The following is a 21397-nucleotide window of genomic DNA, read 5'->3' as shown; positions in this document are numbered from 1 at the left end:
AATAATAATTAAAATGAAGCCTTATTTATTCCTTGAAACATTCCTCCATCTTCACAAAATATTAACACACTTTATACAATTTTTTATAGACATTATAGATCTCATCCTCCAACTGGCTCCATCTCTTGCTTGAGTATTTTTCTATCATTCTTCCCCACCAACTTCTTTAAGCTCTACAGTAAAAGAATGGCAATAAACTTTGTATGATATACTACTACTCCCTGGTCTTTGGGCATTTAAACTCCCTATATACATTGCTGAGGAGTGTTGGTCTAGTGGCGTCAGTGTGCGACTCTCATCCTTGAGGTCGTAGGTTCGATCCCCGACTGCACCAATGGATTTACTATGTGCGCATTTAACACTCGCTTGTACGATGTACACAAAAAGTCGACGGTGTCAGACACAAAAGGTTAATCGCCTTCTATAGATCATGGAACAGGTATAGAAATTTGAGGCTAAGACCTAAAAAGGTTGCGCCATTGGTATATGTAATGTACACTACTCATATAATGGTACAAAAACTTCCGTAGAAGATTGAGAAAATCGTAATACAGCTAATTACATGTCATGACCTATTTTCAAGCGATCATTGTATAGAAGTTATTATGACAATTTTATGCGTTTTATATGATTACTTAATTGCATCTGTTCAACTAGGAAGGTTGAGCTTAAAGGTAATTGTCTTATAATTGGCTATGACCTATTATGACAATGTAAACGACACCAAATCCATCATTCATAGTGTAGGAAATGTTATTATTATTATTTATTTATTTCCACATCATTATTCTATCTTAACAGTAACTACTAATGCGATAGCACGACACAATATTACCTACACCGTCTTCTTGCATTAAAAATATCTAATATATAAAATTCTCTTGTCACAGTTTTCGTTGCCATACTCCTCCGAAACGGCTTGACCGATTTTGATGAAATTTTTTGTGCTTATCCAGTATCTATGAGAATCGGCCAACATCTATTTTTCACCCCCCTAAATGTTAGGGGTAGTCCACCCCTAAATTTTTTTATTTATTTTTTAGACAATTTTTTTAATTTCTATTTTTTTATGATACAACATACAAAAATACATACAACCCCTAACTTTCACCCCTCTACGATCAACCCCAATTTTTTTATTATAAATGATATGGCAAAACGACGTTTGCCCGGTCAGCTAGTAATATATAAAATTCTCGTGTCACAATGTTCATTCCTATACTCCTCCGAAACGGCTCGACCGATTACGTCATGCATTTAATATCAGATTTCTTTTTTTAAACAGCTCCAAATTTTATTCTATCGTTCTTAACGACTGGTATGTAGTAGGTACTCCAAGTAATATATTATTAAGATTCAACAAATTTACCAGTTCGCAAAACTGCCATGCCGATTTTCGGACTGTCAAAATTTTCAGAAAACTTAGCGCAAACTGGGACTCCCATAGACAATAGATTTTGCCGTCCGGGTGTCGGACTGAGCGTTGTCTCACTTCTAGAAGTCCAGTTGAAATCGAGGCTGACTCTTTTAGTCGAAGCGTAGTATTAACCTCGCAAGTTAAATCTAAAAATTAGTTAAGCAAAAAATTACTAGTATTTTTATTTTATGTAACATGTTACATGGATGGATGGAACAATATTAAATGTACCCGATTATAGAATTACTTAAATATTTATTATACAACTAGATGACCCCGTGAACTTTGTTTCACTAACATATATTTGTGTCAAAACTTTTAAAACAGACCAAAGAGGTCGGCCCTCATACAGCAGACTACATACTAATACTATGAAACACATATTTCTGAAAGAATCTACAAATAAATGACAACCAAGTGATATTTTTTTATTTCTAACAAGACGTTCAATTTCCCATCTAAGAACAGTTTGTATTGGGAAATTCAATTGTCGTTTTTAGTATTTTTCTTTAATTATTATTTACGTTTCCCATCGTTCAAACCTTCCCTGATCTTCCACAAATATTTTAAGATCATAATTAGCCAAATCGGTCCAGCCGTTTTCGAGTTTTAGCGAGACTAACGAACAGCAATTCATTTTTATATATATAGATTTGTGTTTATTATTAATAATAACAATCAAATATACAGTATTTACAATTATAAAAACAAAAATAATAAACAGCGATTTTGTGCCCTTTGGAGTAGACTCTTGGGCCGTGGGGTTCAAGTGCACAGGCGCTAATTAAAGATTTAAATTGGCGCCTGGTATATAGTACCGGTGACCCTAGAGCTGGTCCTTTCCTCGCTCAACGAATAAGTATCGCAATACAGCGAGGAAATGCTGCAAGCGTTAAAGGTACACTGCCACAGGGAACTTTTTAAATTTGTTTTAATTTTTTATATATACATTTTTATTATTACTATGTAGCTTTAAAGAAAATTGTACATACTGTATATTTATTATTATATTTTATTTATTTATAACATACTGTTTCATATCTTGGTTCAACTATGCTCAAAATATTTACACGTATTTTAAATCTATATAATAAAAATTACGCGTGCCTCAAATCATCCATATCAACTACAAACCCGTCTTTTCGAAGGACATAAGCAAATCGAATGGATTTTTAAATTATCATAAAAACGCACACACACTTACACACCCGCACACACATCTCAATAAATAATTACTAAATTGTCTTCGTTAGTACATAATGTTGAATCCGGATTGAGCATTCGATAAACGAGCTAAGTCTGGATAACCATAGTTGTCCGGACACTAATAGATTTTCGTTTAGTTTTTTTAATTCAATTTAATTCTTTTATTATCTCTTCATGTATGTTTTGTTTGCCTATACGTGCTTGTCACATAAAAAATTGTATTTTAGGGTCTGGCTAATGAAAGTTCATACCGAAAAAGCGCGGCAAATTTCAAAAATATCAGCATGGCAGCCTGAAAGTAAAAAGGAAAGTTGGAACAACTACTAGTGGATGCTTGCAATTTTTAGGCTTATAGGTTTTGTGGACATAAGTTTCATCTAAGTAGATTATTGGCTTGCCTTCTGCACGTTTCGATGCAATGGTACGCAAAAAGCGATGTCTCCATGCAGCTATATCATATCGTTCAATTAATAATGAACGTTAATTTTTGTTTTTCTTAAATTCATAACCGTTGGCTAATAATCTCAAGACTATCTGTAAAAGAACAATAACATTATCTAAAGTAACTAAAACTAATATGTACTTATTTAAAATAAAAAAATATCAAGACCGTACTAACTTTAGAGTTGTTATATAAAAAGTTTGCAAAAAAATCAAGTATCTACTTTCGTTAGCCAGACTATTAATCTTGTACCAATGTCGATAAATAATGTTCTTCGTATATTAGTAATCCATTTTTATAATTTAAAAATTGTAAGGAAATATCTTTTTGTTTACTTAATATTTATACAACATTGACATTTACTTTCGTAGTGTCCTTGCAAACATATCCTCATATGCCTTTCTTAAAATCGTCAGTTATTTTTAAAAGGTCTCCCTCCGTGTTCTGTAGTGCAATTTATTTAAAAAAACAAATCTTTGAAGTCATGACACCTGTAAGTATTTATCACAATTATTCACACTTTGCACACAAGAAAAATATAAAGACGGAGTTTTGTAAAGACTGACTGTGGCCACAGACTCTTTTTTTTTAATATTATGGCAATAGTTGTAACTTTATGCCAGTTTCAAGTAAACGGTAAACTACACGCGAGAAAAAAAACAAAGACATCAAAAGGAAATAAAATCACAGACTCTTTCAGGCAATTCGTGCTAAGATAAGTGCAAATCGTATACTTACTAATCCTAATCATAGCAACGTTATATATATATGATGAATGAAACTCAAATGTGTATTTTGAACAACATTTAGAGTTTGCTATTTTACTTGAAAACAATCACTTTTATCCTATTTCTTTCATAATCCAAAATGTTCTTACAAAATCGAATTAAAATTTAAATGACAAGCCAAAACTAGCGTCTTTTCCACTAAAGTATTTCGATCTGTAATAGTATATTTAAATCTTCAGTTTCTGGTTCACATCGTTGTTTCAAAATCAACATTTAATAATTCATATAGAAGTTATTCCACAACTATATATAGCTTTATTTATTCTGTTCTTTGTCTCTGATATCTGTGAATCTCCACAGAGTAAAGGACTCGGTCATTTCCCGCCATATTTTCTCTACTCTGAGACTATTGAATAAAAATATTTAAAAGATTAAAAGCCTCTTTTCACCGTCATTGCTTAAATGCTTCGCAAATTATCGCGTTTATGGATGCTAATTAACGTAGCTTCGTCTCGTTACCGGGCCATAAAATTAAAAAAAAATGTAGCGTATCGTACGATCCCCTAACACCCGTTGCTTACAAGAGTCGCTAGTCATCTATGTTGTAGGTTTGATGCCCGCCTCTACAAATACTTTCAGTCAATGACCACATTCAAAACTGACATGCGTTATACTATAATATAACTAAAATAATATTTATACCCAAAAGTCGTCTTTTAGAAACTTGTCTATTAGAAATGATCACGGAACAGATACAGAAATTTGAGGCCCAGGCCTAAAAAGGCGCCATTGATATGGTATAAATAATAATGTATAAAACAAATGTTTTAGTAGACATGGTAATAACTAATAATTAATAAAATATTCTTTCTTGTTTAAGCTAACTATGTAGTTAATATGGAAGAATATTCTATGAGTGTATTGAATATAAAACAGTAAGAAAAGTAAACATTTACATCATTATTTATTTAAATCTCTTAACAGCGCTATGTATATAAGGTTTATTGACAATTGTTTTATATAATTCACACAAAAGATATAAAAATATCGTATATCAGAAATATTACGTCTGTATGTCTTAAACAAATTGAATTTTCACATACGATGGTCAAAATTCGCGCGCTAGATTAACTCGTGTTTTGGAGTACTTCATTAAAATGCGTTTTTTGACGTGACAACGTCTAAGAAATCGATAAACGCTGGCTGCAAGCACGAAAAAGCATGACCCTCTGTCTACACTCATTGTACGCTTGCGCTCTCTTCCTCTCAATTGGCCTATGCGTCCGAGGATTCATTCCTTTGTAACCATACAAAATAATGGTAATTCAATAAAAATTATACAATTTTATTCATAAAACTGAAATTTTTGTTATATGTTGTCACGTTAAACTATTGTCCGTAAAAAACGTAAACCGACTATACAGACAACCATTTTTTAGTATGTATTTTTGACAAACTTCATTAAAAAGTATTTATTTCCTTAACAATAGCAGCTGGCACGTTACAATTTTTCTTTTTTTTCAGCAATGGTATCGCTTTGACAATGGTTGGAGTGAAGTCGGTCAATTGTCATTAACACTTCATGGCGCGAAAGGGTTAAGTGCCATGAACTTAAGCGGGAATGTCAACGCATACTGTATCCTCGAATTGGATAACGCAAGGGTACAAACCAATACGATTCGAGGCACTTCAGATCCGGAATGGGACAAAAGCTTTGTTTTGTAAGTATTTTTTTGATATCTAAGTTTAAGGGAATAGATTTTATTTATTTAAAACTATTCCAGATTCGCACGGCTTAGCTTTTAAATATCATTATTCAGGGATTTTTTTTAAAGTCAGTGCAAAGTTTTAGATATTATTCATTTCAAACATACATACATTCCTCTTTGTAACATTAGTAAATAAAATAGCATATATTCGAGTACTATCATTAGAATTACGTTAATTTTATGTTATAATACTCGTATTTAATATTAGTACACATTCTCCGAAGGATTGATGGCAACATCCAAATTCTTCCATTTGTCTCTCATCTTCGCTACTATTTTCCAATATCTCGCCGCTATCGCCTCTCTTCCTGGTTTCTACTTTGACAAATTTTATGTGTCCCGTAACTTAGCGCTATCGACTTTAAATACAAATATTCAGTCTCTTAGCCAAATTATTATAATGTTAGGTACATGTTCATTTTTCGCCAGACAATGTTAATTTGTTAAATTACACCCTTTTTTGTCAGTAAGCTAATTAAAGTATTGCACATTTAGCACATCAAGGTGACATTTTAGTCACAAATAATGGAACAAAGGGCATAGATAATAGATGTTTATAATGTCACAAATTATTTTTTCATTGAAAAATAGATATTTTAATTTATTATTTATTATTATATAAATATTATCATTTTATTAAGAAATACCAAAAACAAGAAGATTCTAGACTTCACAAAAAATTGAACAGTGAAACTAGATTTAAATCGAAATATTTTCCTCAAGACAGTATTCTTTTGTTCGAGATTCGGATTTTTTTGGACAATTTAGCAAGTTATTGTAATGCACAGATTTTAGCATATCAAGGTGACATTTCCTGTTTTTTAGTCTCGGTCACAGACTAGAAATGTATACACAATTTTTGAAGTGAAAATTCTTTATCGGGGTTGGAAAAAAATTTAGTGTAACATTTTTTCGTTACGCGTCACATTTTTCCGTTACGCGCCATCTTTTGAAGTGAAACTTCTTTATCGACGTATGGGAGAAATTTTGTAGCAGGTTACGTATTGCTGTTGTTTTTTGAAGTCAAACTTTCACACATTTGTCACATTTTTCGGCTACGCGCCATCTTTTTCTTGTCCCTACCACGGTTGATCCGAAGAGATTCGAAGCCATTAGTAACAAAAATATATAATAACGAGAACAATGATAGTAATACTAATAATTCTATTACAATTAATGAAATTCTGTAATAATCTTAGTACTACATAGTAGTACAGTAATAAGTTAAAATGAAATAATTGTATTTGTATTCATGTCTATGATAATATAAGCCTTTTGTTAAACTTTATCTAATTTAACTTTATTTAACCAATTTCTGTAAAGTTGCATATTATAGTAGATCATTTTTCGAAAAATAAGGTCATAAAGAAGTTTCACTTCTTACGTGTGTGCACCTAGTATACGCACACATTTTTTTTTTATGTTACTGGGTAGGGATAGGATCGTTCGTATAGATTATAGATATAGTAAATATAGATTTACACAGAACCTAACAATAATGTTAAATGTTGTTCAGTAGGGTTTTACGACGGCGATAAATGTAACTCATAGGTACGGAGATAGACTTTATATCAAAATGACGTACCTAGACGGTATTGCTGCAGTGATGCCAACTTGGGGGTCTTGCCCCAAAATTTAGGGAAAACCAGATGTACAGGGTTTTTAGGGGGTCGATTTATTCAGCGGGATTTTTTGGGGGTATTTTATTTTAAATCGCTCTATTCTATACAATTTATATTAATCCTCGAACCCATGCAAATTAAACCAAAGATAAACTCGAAGTGTGAGTTAAGTTCGGTAGCGGTTGTTGTATGGATATGTTCAAATAAAATACTTTGTTTGAAGCTGGGTAACAACTGACTTAAATGGTTTAAAATATGAGCTTACAACTAACATAAAATTAACAGGTAGTGTGGTTGCGACGCTAACAAGAACTAACGTGGCTTCTTATCGTTCACAAATCTAACTAACACTTATTTTATTGTACATTATCGGAAACGAGAATGTTAAAATACAATTTATAAGTGCGGTTAAAACTAAAGGGCTCATATTGGCTTCAAGTGTGCGATTGTTTACATTTGCCCATGCTTCTAATTATTAACTACATTATATATATATGTAACTTAACTAATGTTAGGTTAGGTAATTTACTCGTGGCTGTAACGAATAACGCAAGATCGAAATAATACCTCAACGGTTTCTCCCAATTTTTATTCATATTTGAAATAACCTCTCAAGCCGAGTGTATAACAAAAAGTATAACAGTGTTATACACTCGGCGCTAATTAAAGATTTAAATTGGTATATAGTATCGGTGACCCCAGAACTGCCCTGCGATTCTGTAACTCACTTTTCGAACTCACACAGCGGTCTTCGCATCGGCGGTCGCTCTCAAATCAGTCGTCAAGCAGTCATTTTATGATTTGGCATTCTGAAAAGGTGGGAGCTTGTAGTTTATTGTTTATCGGAATGCCAAATCATAAAATGAGTGCTTCACGACTGATTTGAGAGCGACCGCCGATGCGAAAACCGCTGTGTGAGTTCGAAAAGTGAGTTACAGAATCGCAGGGCTGGTGCTTTTCTCACTTAATGAATAAGTATCGCGATACAGCGAGGAAATGCTGTCAGTGTTAAAGGTACACTGCCACGGGGACCAAACTTTTTAAATTTGTTGTAATTTTCCATTTTTAATAATTATAATTATTACTTTGTAGGTTAACGATATTTAAATATAAATAAAAATAAATATTCATACTTTTTAATTGATATTTAATAACAAATTCATGCATCGAGCACGAGTAGTGTCTGGACGTCGTTATTTTGCATAAATAAAAAAAAAGTATTAAGAAAAGGTTAAGGGATGGCAAATATTGGTAATATAATAAAATTCACTTAATTGTATAATAGTTTTATAATATTTTTGTTTAAAATTTGGCCATAAATAAATTTTAAATAAATTCTGACCGACAGTTATGTAACCTAGCTTTAGTTAGTTAGATATAAATATTTTAGTTAATAATTAGAAACCAAAACAAAATGTAAACAATCATTGTACACTTGAAGCCAATATTGAGCCCTTTAGTTTTTACCACACTCATAAATTGTATTTTAACATTCTCGTTTCTGATAATGTCCAATAACATAAGTTATTTAGATTTGTGAACCCTTAGATAAGGTAAGTTAGGTTTTGTTAGCGTCGCAACCCGTAATTTTATGTTAGTTATAAGCTCATATTAAACCAGGCTCCAAAAGATAAACCACTCCTATATGGAAATTGTATTAGTTTTTACAACAAACTCCCAAGCGAAATCAGAAATTAAAGCTTTTTATAAATATGAGGAATACTTAAATGATCCTAATCCTTGGGATTGAGTTTGAGTTTGAAACCATTAAAGTCAGTTGTTGTGTTGTAAACCAACAACCAAAGTGTTTTATTTGACCATATCCATACAAAAACCGCCACCAAACTTAATTCGAGTTTATTGTTTATTAGTGCATTCAAAAGATTAAGCCACTAACACTCTTTGATAAATAATTATTTCGTAATTGTCTCAAGTAATCTAATTGATGCATAAAGGACATCAATCATTTACATTCAATTGCGGTTTGACCCACTAGATATTAGTCTTGTTTCGTAATTAGGTTGACGGTACATAGGCCGGGAGATAGTGACACAAAATAGTTGATCATTTGTACCAGTATGGCGGTTCTTCAGGGGTCTTATTAAACTGGTAATTAGCCTGGTACAAATGGTTGATTTTTTGAAGTGAAACTTCTTTATCGGGGTTGGAAAAAAATTTATTGTAACATTTTTTCGTTACGCGTCACATTTTTCCGTTACGCGCCATCTTTTGAAGTGAAACTTTTTTATCGACGTATGGGAGAAATTTTGTAGCAGGTTACGCGCCATGTTGCTTTTTGAAGTCAAACTTTATCGGCGTTGGAAAAAAATTTACACACATTTGTCACATTTTTCGGTTACGCGCCATCTTTTTCTTGTCCCTACCACGGTTGATCCGAAGAGATTCGAAGCCATTAGTAACAAAAATATATAATAACGATAACAATGATAGTAATACTAATAATTCTATTACAATTAATGAAATTCTGAATCTTAGTACTACATAGTAGTACAGTAATAAGTTAAAATGAAATAATTGTATTTGTATTCATGTCTATGATAATAAAAGCCTTTTGTTAAACTTTATCTAATTTAACTTTATTTAACCAATTTCTGTAAAGTTGCATATAGTAGATCATTTTTCGAAAAATAAGGTCATAAAGAAGTTTCACTTCTTACGTGTGTACACCTAGTACACGCACACATTTTTTTTAAATTAACGCATTCGCGTCAGTATGTCGGGCTGTAAGTCACACCGGAGAAGTATGGCATGACACTGCCGCCTCTTATTTTTTTATGGACTATCGGAAAATACTAGAATTATTGTGGAACAAATCGTTTGACTTACGTAATTAATCCGACGAGTTCGACTAACGCCCACGCGATTGGGCCGCAGATATGACCATCATTTTTCTTTTTTTTATTTCGTAATAAGACCCCTGAAGAACTGCCATACTTGTACAAATGACCCACTATTGTGTGTCACTATCTCCCGGCCTAACATGATGGTGACCTGTGGAGTTTCTATAAAATTAACTATATTTACGAGTTTTAGCGCTAAGTATGGCTGGCGTCCAGTGATACGTTTTTGATATACTTGACTAATAATAATAATATGTAACGCTTTTGCCTCTGTGCGTCGCCCAGTGGTCTGCAACCCCAAAGAGCTGGCCAAAATATGAAGATGTCATTGTAATTCCATGAATTTTGGCAAATGATTTTTTTTTCCGGGGATTTTATTAAAGTTTTGAAAATAAAATACCGGATAAAAAACGGTGAAAAGTTTCTTCAAAAACCTGTTTAATTCGGATGAAAGTTTGGACTCGGGAAGTTTGGACACGAATTCGAAGTCAAAATTTAAAAAATCAAAATGGCGGATAAAATACTGCGAAAATTTTCGTCGAGAGCGACAACCTCTATGATCTCGCTTCTGAATCTCACCCTAAACGTTACTTTTAATCTCGACTGTTTCTTAATTATTTTACCGTGTAAAATTGAAGAAAAAAAAAAAGACAAATGCATAAATGTCCGTATATGTTATACGGGCTGCTATGTTCTAGGTATGTGCTCCGGGCATCTTGAAATGTGTCTGTATCTGGTGATGCACCTTTGACATTAATTTTCTTTATACTATATCTATAAGCTTGATTTTGTTCCCTTTTTGAGTAGCAACTCTTGGGCCGTGGAGTTCAAGTGCACAGCTAATTAAAGATTTGAGATTGCCTTGTAGATAGTACCGGTGACCCCAGAGCTGGTGCTTTCCTTCGTGCACCTTATTTTAACATAGTGTGTGTGTGTGTGTGTGCATTTGTGTAAACTTTTATTTTATTTTCAGTCCTATTAAGGATATAACATCTACACTCGACATAGCAGTCCACGAGGAGTCATTAATTCAGTCAATGAAGGGTGAAACGTTGGGTAAAATATCAATACCATTGTTGAGAATAAATAATAATGAGAAGAGATGGTATGCCCTCAAAAATAGATCTAAAAAGAGCAGTGCGAGAGGGAACTGTCCCAGGATTTTATTGGAAATGTCCATTGTATGGAATCCGGTATGTTAATTCACGAATTAATTCATTTATTTTGTTTCGCAGCAGGTATTTTTTTATTTCGAATACAATTAATAATAAATAAACAATATTGCAGTCATTGTACGATAAAATTTTTAATACAATTTAAATATGTTTTTCGTTAAAATGGTTATTTTATAAGTTTGGAATTAAATTAATAATAAATAAACAATATTGCAGTCATTGTGCGATAAAATTTTTAATACAATTTGAATACTTTTTTTCGTTAAAATAGGTATTTTTTTAATTTATTTTTGATGCCCACAGTACAATCAGTAAACTTGAAAATATGTTTTTACTTTGAATTAAAATATCGTTTGAAACCGGTTTTGAATATTTCTTTATTATTAAATATTTTTTCAGATTAAAGCGTCTATGCGTCTATTGAGACCAAAAGAAACGAAATATATACAAAAACCGCCTAAGTTTGATATTCCACTTATTTATAGTAATTTAATATTTATTAAACATATATTTAAAGTATTTCAAATGGGAAATGATCATTTCAAGTAAGTATCTTTATTAAAATATCTTATTTAGGACATAGTAACATTATATTTAGTGACTATACAATTCTCAACTCAATTAGAAATTTCACAACACTATGGATGCTACAACCAAGATTCAAAGTCGAAGCCAATTATTGTAACTTTTAGCTCAGTAAAATAAAATAAATCAATATTTATTTAATACTTATTACACAGTTCTTAAGTAAAAGCGAGAAGAACTGGCAAGAAGCTGCCGCTCTTTCGGTCTTAGTAAATTTATCAAAGGCTTTGACCGATAACGAGTGCTAAACCGAATTGTTAAATTTCAATTGTTCAATGTTTTTTCGAGATGACATAAAAGATGAGCATGACGAACTTGGCTTTGTACTTTGTAGCAAACAACTGTTACGTCTATGGTGTAAATAGTGTGAATATGGTATAAATGGACTGCCCGGTCAGTTATTATTATTAGATAGCCTAAGTAAGATAGCCTGTCAATAAACATAAAAAAAATAGTTTAAGAAGTTATACTTCTTTAGGCGCGTTATGAAATATTGATGAGAGTGAAATTTTACGATGCGCGCGCACCTGAGACACAAAGTTGTCAGTGTGATTATAGCGTGCGCGAGCGAGATGGGAATAAGACAATCTACAAGTAAAAAGAAATAGAATACCCTATGCGTGAAGTTAGCAGCTATGCCAAGAATTTTGAATGAACATAATGACATTTACCTTTTAAACAAATAAAGGAGTTTTTATTATTTTTTTAAAGAAATTTGGCAATGCTTTTTCACAAAGACCTATTGTTACTTAGTAAAAAGCTTATGAAACATACGAAGTTATTAAATTGAATGAATAATATAATAAAATAATAATAATTATTATTATTGAATTAATAATTGAATAATATACTAAATATTATATATTATTAAATTAATAACGTTAAATATTTCTTATTAATTTAAAAAAAATAAAGAATGCCAAAGAAGTATAACTTCTTACGCGCGTACATAAGTACACGCACCCTTTTTTTTATATAACAGGGGGCAGTGGGCTGATGTTAAGTGACACTGCCGCCCATAGACACACACATTGCCAGGGGGCTCGCAAATGCATTGCCGGCAAGTTGAAGAATTATTTATTTATATTTGTGGCGCTCCTAACAAAACTGCTATTGTTATATTAATACAAACCACAGTGGTTTAAATGTAATATACCATGATTTAGATAACATATATACTATATATTTATTATTGCACAAAAAAGAAGAATAATAACTAACCTTAAATTATAATAAGTAAAATATATTATTAAATGGAGTCCCTTTAGAAAAGGTTCCGAAGATACTGGCAGCGTTCCCCCTTTGAATAGCTTGACTAAATCTTTGTCGAGGTAGCTGCCAGCCTTGCGATTCCGTAACTCACTTTTCGAACTCGCACAGCGGTTTTCGCAGCGGCGGTCGCGCTCAAATCAGCCGTGAAGCAGTCATTTTACGACCGCCGCTGCGAAAACCGCTTCGGTCTCCTGTGATTTCGACTAACCTTTTTGATATATAAAAAGCCTTATAGCGCTAGGACCCCACGGAAGATTAGATTTAGATTGTATTATTCTGTAAATAGCAAAATTAAACTGGTTTTAGGAGAGTATTCGAATGGGAGAACCAAGAGTTATCAGCAATGGCGCTTGGGGGCTGGCTGATGTTCTGGTATTTCTTCAGATTGTGGATGACTCCGCTAATACTCCTATTACCATTTATACATTACTGGCTTGTACGAAGAAGTAAGTAAAGCTTTCGGCCTTAGTCAATAAATATGTTTTTTATTTAGTAACTTTGAATATCTATAAAATTGTATGCAAGTTCTGAAAGTAAGGGAAGAACTGGCAAGAGACTTTCCGCTATTGTTTTTCTTAATCTTTTACACGTGACCTTTTTTATGTAATAGGAGGCAAACGGGCAGGAGGCCTGATGTTGAGTGACGGCCTTTTAAGGACTTGAATAAAAAATTCAGCCGTGATCTACGCATAGCAAAATAAAAGAGCGTACCAATTCTTAAAAGGCCGCGCACTCGCAAGTCCTCTGGCATTGACAGTGTCTATGGACGACGGTTTCACTTAACATCAGGTGAACCACACACACACACACACACACACATTTACACAGTAAGAGCAAAACACAAACAGATTAAGGTGAAACACGATTTCAAGACCGACATAACAGTTGACATCGTCGCAGTTGGTGCACAGAAAACATATTTGTTACATATAAATTTATATTTCGCGCTCTTTAAGTGCCAATAATTAAGCTAGCAAAGACAAGCGTCTTCTTGGAAATCTGATTGAGATCCCTTTGGAGGTGTGTGGCCTATCCATTTAACTAAAACAAAAGCGTAACCTAAAACTGTAGATTAAATATATTCAAGTAATAATTTTACAATACTGTGTTTATGAAAGGTTTAACTCGGAACTCCATGACCTAGAAGTCATAACGGTTAACCGTTTGTTTTCTGACCTACTCAATATGTCAATATTAACCGGGCATATATTTGTATGAGTTTAAATATTCGAGCTTTTTAAAACAATTAAAGTGAAAGGCCAGAGAAGGCTCATCGCTTATTTTATTAAAGTCTTTTTTCAGTGGCGTAACTACCATCTGCCAATTGGCAAATTTTTGAAGTTATACTTCTTTAGGCGCGTTATGAAATATTGATGAGAGTGAAATTTTACGATGCGCGTCCACCGTGACACAAAATTAACAGAATGAAGTTGCCCACGGAAGATGCTACGGCATTGGACATATTTTAAAAACAACATTCGAATTATAATAGAATTTATGTTATACTTAATGTAAGAGAATAATAATAAATATTTATTTATTTAATTTTTCAAATGTTACAGAACTTTATTGACTATAATGACTCCTTTTCCAGTCTTTGATTATTTAATTGTAATTAATTATTTGCATGCAATAAAAAGCTATTTTTAATAATGCCAAAGAAGTATAACTTCTAACGCGCGTACCGCACCTTTTTTTTGATGGGGGCCTACGAGTAAAAATCCTATCAGTAAAAATCGTCCCTACTTAGTTTAATTTTAATAAACTTCGTTTTTCAGCGTACTCAATTACACGTTGTATATGTCCCACTAATGGCCATAGGCCTCCTCTCAAGCGAGAGGGAATGGTCTGTAGTCCCCACGCTAGCGTAATGCGTATTGGAGACTTCACATTCATCCATAGAACATAATATCTCTTGGGCAGGGGTCTTGGGTCGGGGGCCCGTGGCATTTTGCCAGCCCCGCCACCCTATTGTTACGCCACTGTCTTCTTTATTTCCATATCGTTAAGTTCCAATATTCTTGAACTAAAGAATGTTTAAATTAATTTAAAAGTTTAGTCCCTGTAACGCTGGCAGCATTTCCTCGCTGTATTGCGATACTTTTGCGAGCGAGGAAACCAGTTCTGGGGTCACTGCAATCAGGCGCCAACTTAAATCTTAAATAATCTGTGCACTTGAACCCCACGGCCCAAGAGAAACTCCAAAAGGAACAAAATCAAAGTTGGAGGACAGTGTGTCTATTGGCTATTTCTAAATCTACTAAATATATTATTTAACAAAAAGAAAAAGCATTTAGGTAGACATATGTTATGGGGTGCTATTTATATTTTTAATTATTCATTTATTTATAAGTAACCTTACAGTTACACATACACATATTATTATAATAGAAAACAAGTAAACAATATACAAAGGCAAAACAGATTACATTGCGACAAAATATACGAAACAGAAAACAAGTGAATTAATAGCTAAAAAAACTGAAATTAAATATTAAAATAAATAAATCAGTGGCACTACAACCTCTTTAGGTCTTGGCCTCAGATTTCTGAATCTGTTTTATGATAGTTTTAAATCTAATAGGCAAGTAGGTGATCAGCCTCCAGTGCCTGACACACGCTGTCGACTTTTAGGGTCTAAGACTTGTCGGTTTCCTCACGATGTTTTCCTTCACCGTTCGAGCAAACGTTAAATGCGCATATAGAAAGAAAGTCCATTGGTGCACAGCCGGGTTTCGAACCTACGACCTCAGGTAAGAGAGTCGCACGCTGAAGCCACTAGGTCAACACTGCTCGCAAATTTAATTATTACAACTTAATATTTAAAAAAAAATTGTTACTACTGCTTAGTAAAGATAAAGTCCTCCTTTCTAAAATATTTCCTTACATTCTCTTTGTGTCTACATCTTCATCAAATCAAAATCATTTATTCATTTAGGTAAAACAATGTACACTTATGAAGTCAAAAAGAAATACATATTAAATGCTTCTAATTTTACATTTACCCTTTTATTTATTATTAATATATTATTAATAATATTTATTATTAATTTTACATCTTTACCCTATTTTCTCATCTTTTCCCTGTAAGTAGGTAGAACACCGCTAATATAAGTAAATAAAAATATACTTTTTACATAACAGAAATATTGTTAGTTAACATTGTAGTTAGCTAAAACCCAATACATTGGCGACTTACGCAGATATTTTATATTTTACTTTCATAGCTTAACGACTTATGGCTTTTTATTATGAGGTCGAAACTATTTTCATCCTGCACAAGGGGGCTATTCGTGCAATCTATAATTTAAAATGTAGGGAATCTCTGAGATATTAATTCAAGTAAATTAATATACTTACCTTTCCCTCGCAATATATTTATGAAAATATTATGTGTGTACTATGTATACAAAAATAGTCATAAGTTTACTAGAATAGAACATTCGCACAATGTTAATACTCGGAACAAACGTAGGCTGCAATTTCACCGTACTAGACTACCTATCTAGTTAGTAAGGGCCTGGTAGTAATGCTAGACAGGCTACTTCTAATTAATTTGCGATATTTGTTTTAAAATGTTGTTTGATGATTTGCTATTTTTAAAGAGTCGGCTTTTTCTCTCGGCCTACACCCTCTGTCTTCTTTGCCGATGAGTAGGGATGCCTACCGATTAAAATTTAATGACGTGGAATAAGTGATACCTGTATCTTATATTCCATGATATTTTTTTTTATTTTATATTTTTCATCCAGATACCCCAGTTCCTCTGTGCCAGACAGCTGATGATGACGATTCGGACGACGAAACGGAAACACAAAAGGTAATTAGTAAAACATTACAAGTGCGGAAGCGTGAGTGCATTGTCTTGTAACACTTGAATAGGAAATTTTTAAACGACTTTTCTTGTGTTGAATAACATAAAGAGCGTACAGTACCGGCAAACATCTTGAACAAATGTCCTTGCCTGCGCATTGGCGTTCGATCGCGTGATTGGTAAATCAGTTGACGTTTGTGTCCCGCGCTGTGTACGATGCGCAAACTTTCCCCTACTCCCTTGTTTAATTCTCAAGAAGTTTGCCGGTATCTGTACCAATTTTTAAAGACGCACTTGCGAACCTTCTGGTTTTATCCGTCCAAGGGCGAGGTATCACTTAACATTAAAGGCCTGTTCAGACCTAAGCGGTATTCGCTACCGTCTGCGGCAGAGAAAACCCAGTGGGTATGCGGTAATATTACTGTTCAGACCTAAGCGGTATTTGCTACCGTCTGCGGTAGCAACGGTATGTACCTCTACCCACAGCGGCAGCGAATATCGCTCAGGTCGCTCTAGCCGCGGTACTTGATACTAAATACCTGAGCGAAACCCGCGCGGTATGTACCTCTACCCACAGTGGCAGCGAATATCGCTCAGGTTTGAATAGGCCTTAAGAGAGCCTTCTGCCCGTTTGCCCTCTGTTATATAAAAAACTAATAGTGTAATTTATAGCTGTCGTGCCCGGAACGAGATTATTTTTATTTCTCTCACTAAAAAATCAGTGGCGCTACAACCTTTTTATTTCTGTATTTGTTTCATAATAATTTGTCAATCTAATAGGCAAGTAGGTGATCCGTAAACCAACACCCAGAAATTAGCTAAAGTCAACATTTTAGTTTTTTCTATTGTTAGTGTCGTTTTTTCTACAAACATAGAATAAAAATTTTGTAAAGATTTTTATCTTGCTACGCCAAAGAAGAATAACTTCTAACGCGTGTACATAAGTACACGTTTTTTTTTTAAATTTGTTTAAATATTCCTTTAATTACTATTATTACTATGTAGGTTAATAAAATTATAATTACATACGTATATACTTATTACTTAGGGAGCGTTCAAGTATTACGCAACGAATTTTGGGAGGGGTAGGGGTCTATTTGTAAAACGTTACTATGCGGGGCGGGGATTGAATTACGCGTTATTGTTACTATCATTTTCGACTTTCCAGTACATTAAGCCACATAATGGTAACTTTCAGGTATAAAGAGTCATTGGGTGGTCACGAAACGTTAAAACGTTGTACCCAATACTAAACTATTGGGTACAGAAAAACGTTACGGCGCGTTACATGGGGGGGGTGTCAATAATCTCCAAAAATTGCGTGACGTAATACTTGAACGATCTTTTATATTGTATACTTATTATTATATTATAATTACGAATAATTTATTATCGTATTTACAGGATGACAAAACAATCAAAACGAGAATAAATGAGCTACAGGATCTTACACTAACTATTAAGAACGGGATCGATTATATCGTGTCGCTTTTGGAGAGGTTACACAAGTAAGTACATTTTACATTACACGTCTAACAACTGACACCATTATGCTAAATAAACAGTAGTTTCATGAAAGGAAACAAACGGCTTAAATAAAAGTCTTTCCTCCGACGACCAATATGCGAAATAGAACTAATTTGAGTGTACGACCAACCAGGCTCCAAAAGATAAACCACTCCTTATATGGAAATTGTATTCGTTTTTACAACAAACTCCCAAGCGAAATTAGAGAATTCAAAGCCCTCGTTAAACGAAAATTTATCAACAAAGCTTTTTATAAATTTGAGGACTACTTAAATGATCCTAATCCTTGGGATTGATTTGCTCCTGTTCAAACAATTTGTATGACAATACTTGGCGATTAAAAAGAGTGGCGGAAAGTTTCTCGCCAGTTCTTCTTACCCGCTCTACGCCCTTGACTTGCGAACTGGTAGTAAATGTAAATTTACGATTAATTTAACTTGACGATTCAAAAGTGTACTTGGTTACCCACTTGAATAAAGATATTTTGAGTTTGAGTTTGACTTCGATTTAGTTCTCTTTGGAGTAGTCTCTACTCCAAAGAGAACAGAGCCTCTTGGGCTTCAAGTTCAGAGGTGCCAATTAAAGATTTTAGTTGGCGCCTGGTATATAGTACCGGTGACCCTAGAGCTGGTTCTTTCCTCGGGCAATGTATAAGTATAGCAATACAGCGAGGAAATACTGCCAGCGTCGTCGCTACACTGCCAGTGACCAAACTTTTTAAATTTGTTTTAATTATTATATTTTTATTATTATGTATGTTAAGAAAATTGTAAATATGTATTGTAAATTTTCTTGTTAAAAATAATAATATTAAAAAAACCTAGTAATAATGGTATGAAATTGTGTCAGCAACAGCCTTCATAATAATCTAATAGGCAGGTCACCCTCCTGTGTCTGTCACGAAGTGGCTGCCTGGTAGAGATCGCTCGAAAGCGATAAGGCCGCCCTCCTTTTCATTAAATAATGTCAATTGTATTGTTTCTGCAATGAACTGTTAATGTTTAAAGAACTTTATTTCTCATTACAAAAATTATTTTTTATTTACATGAGAAATTTAATATTAAGTATATACGAACGAGATACACGTCGCCATCAGCTAGCCCAATTTTAGTCTAATGGGCCCATTCTGATGTGTGTCTTTAATGCCCTTTTGAACTGATCAATCACGCTAATGTTACGAACCTTAGACGGCAACCGATTAAACAATTGCACACCCTCATACCTAATAGATCTCTTTAAATAATTTGTGCGCGGCTTTGGCAAGATAAGCAAACTCGCTCGACGAGTATTGCGTGTAGTGGTGTATTTGATTTTATTAAATGATAAGTTACTATGTAGAGAGTTAAATAAATTTTTTTTAATAAGGTTACAGGTGCTATAAACATATAGTTGTTTAATCGTCATAATTTTAGTTTCTTGGTAGATTTTATTAGTAGGTGTTAAAAAAATTTATCTGAGTAGTGCTTTTATTAATTTATTTTGTAGTGTTTGTATTGTAGAAATTTTGTTTTTGCATGCTGTACCCCATATTTCAATTAGGTATATGAAATGTGGCTTGACTAAACAATTATAGATCAAATGACGTACAGATTGCGGAATGCATTTAGATATTGACCAAAATCTGCCTATAAGTGATTTTAGTTTGGTAATTATGTGTGATATATGAAAGTTCCATTTTAAATTTGTATCCATTCTAAGACCCAGATATTTCTCCCATTTTTTGTTATTGATTTCTGTTAATAAATAAATACCCAATCCAATAGTGATATTCCTGACGTCTTTGTATCAAAGTAAAAATGTATAATTCTTCTAATGATTAATTGTGTAATAATATTGTTAATAATGTGATATTTTATCAATACAAATAATAATATATTAAGAATTGATAATAATGTACAATTTATATGAGAATTAATATTTGACTTTAAGAATAAAGCATTTAATAGTAACTAAATTTTTGGCCGGAATGCTATTGCAATGAATTGAACAAATATAAATATAAATATAGAATTGATTATAATAATATGACATAATATATGTAACATCTAAACTTTCTTTTAAGATAAATTTACATTATGTGTGGCAGAATATGCGAACTTTAGATAATACCACCATAACATTTTCGTATCATATTCTGCAAATTAATTATTATTATGAAATCTTTGTTTCAGTTTGGTGAATTTCAGTGTCCCGTATATAAGTTACTTATTTATGCTCGCGCTGGTTGGGGCATCTATCGCCTTCCTGCTGATACCGGTGAATTATTTGTTCATGGCTTTTGGTAAGTTCTCGAAGCATTTTTCTGGAATGTTCTTTCTTCATTGTGATCAGATTATTTTAACTGACTTCTGTGATAATGCTAAAGTTAGGTGATGGTGGTGATGCAATTAGTTCTTCATTTATTCTTCTTCTATTTAAAATTTATTTTAAGATAAAATTGCACGCCATTATGTGTGGCAGAAATTGTTTTTTTTTTAAAGAACAGGGGGCAAACGGGCAGGAGGCTCATCTAAAGTTAAATGATACCGCCGCCCATGGACACTCAACGCCAGAGGGCTCGCAAGACTTGTCTTAGTGGTCTTTGTGATTACACCACCATAACATTTTTGTACCATATTCTTGCAAATAAATTATTATTATTTAGTACGTGTATGTATGTTTACAAACCCTGAACATCCGCTGCCCATGAAGTATTTCTAAACCAATTCGACTTAGAGTCCTTCAAGAAGCGTACCAATTCTTAATAGGTAACGCACTTGAGAGAGTTCTAGCAGTAAGAGGTGGCATCACTAAACATCATATGTCTTGTTGTCGTTCTTTTTAGATCATATTAAGTAATACCAGCCCATGGACACTTACTGGCAGAAGGCTCCCAAGTGTATTGCTGGCCTTTTAGGGAAAAAATCTATACTAAATCACCAATAATTACAAATCGCTGAAAACCCAAAACAAAAGAAGTTTTATATAAATATATTTTGC

General features: G+C 33.2%; 1 protein-coding gene across 3 annotated transcripts in view; it reads left to right on the top strand.

Annotated features, from left to right (window-relative positions):
• The window catches only part of LOC125061848 (multiple C2 and transmembrane domain-containing protein-like), a 100992-nt gene that overhangs the window by 77970 nt on the left and 1625 nt on the right, over nucleotides 1-21397 (top strand). For all 3 annotated transcript variants that reach the window (XM_047667479.1, XM_047667478.1, XM_047667480.1), the window contains exons 6-12: nucleotides 5318-5514; nucleotides 11019-11238; nucleotides 11620-11765; nucleotides 13384-13523; nucleotides 16830-16897; nucleotides 18296-18399; nucleotides 20590-20699. In XM_047667479.1, the coding sequence (XP_047523435.1) occupies nucleotides 5318-5514; nucleotides 11019-11238; nucleotides 11620-11765; nucleotides 13384-13523; nucleotides 16830-16897; nucleotides 18296-18399; nucleotides 20590-20699 (985 nt within the window). The remainder of the gene's footprint in view (nucleotides 1-5317; nucleotides 5515-11018; nucleotides 11239-11619; nucleotides 11766-13383; nucleotides 13524-16829; nucleotides 16898-18295; nucleotides 18400-20589; nucleotides 20700-21397) is intronic.

This window comes from Pieris napi, chromosome 24 (assembly GCF_905475465.1).
Source record: "Pieris napi chromosome 24, ilPieNapi1.2, whole genome shotgun sequence".
Classification (NCBI taxonomy): Eukaryota; Metazoa; Arthropoda; class Insecta; order Lepidoptera; family Pieridae; genus Pieris; species Pieris napi.
This window is presented reverse-complemented; position numbering and strand designations above follow the sequence as displayed.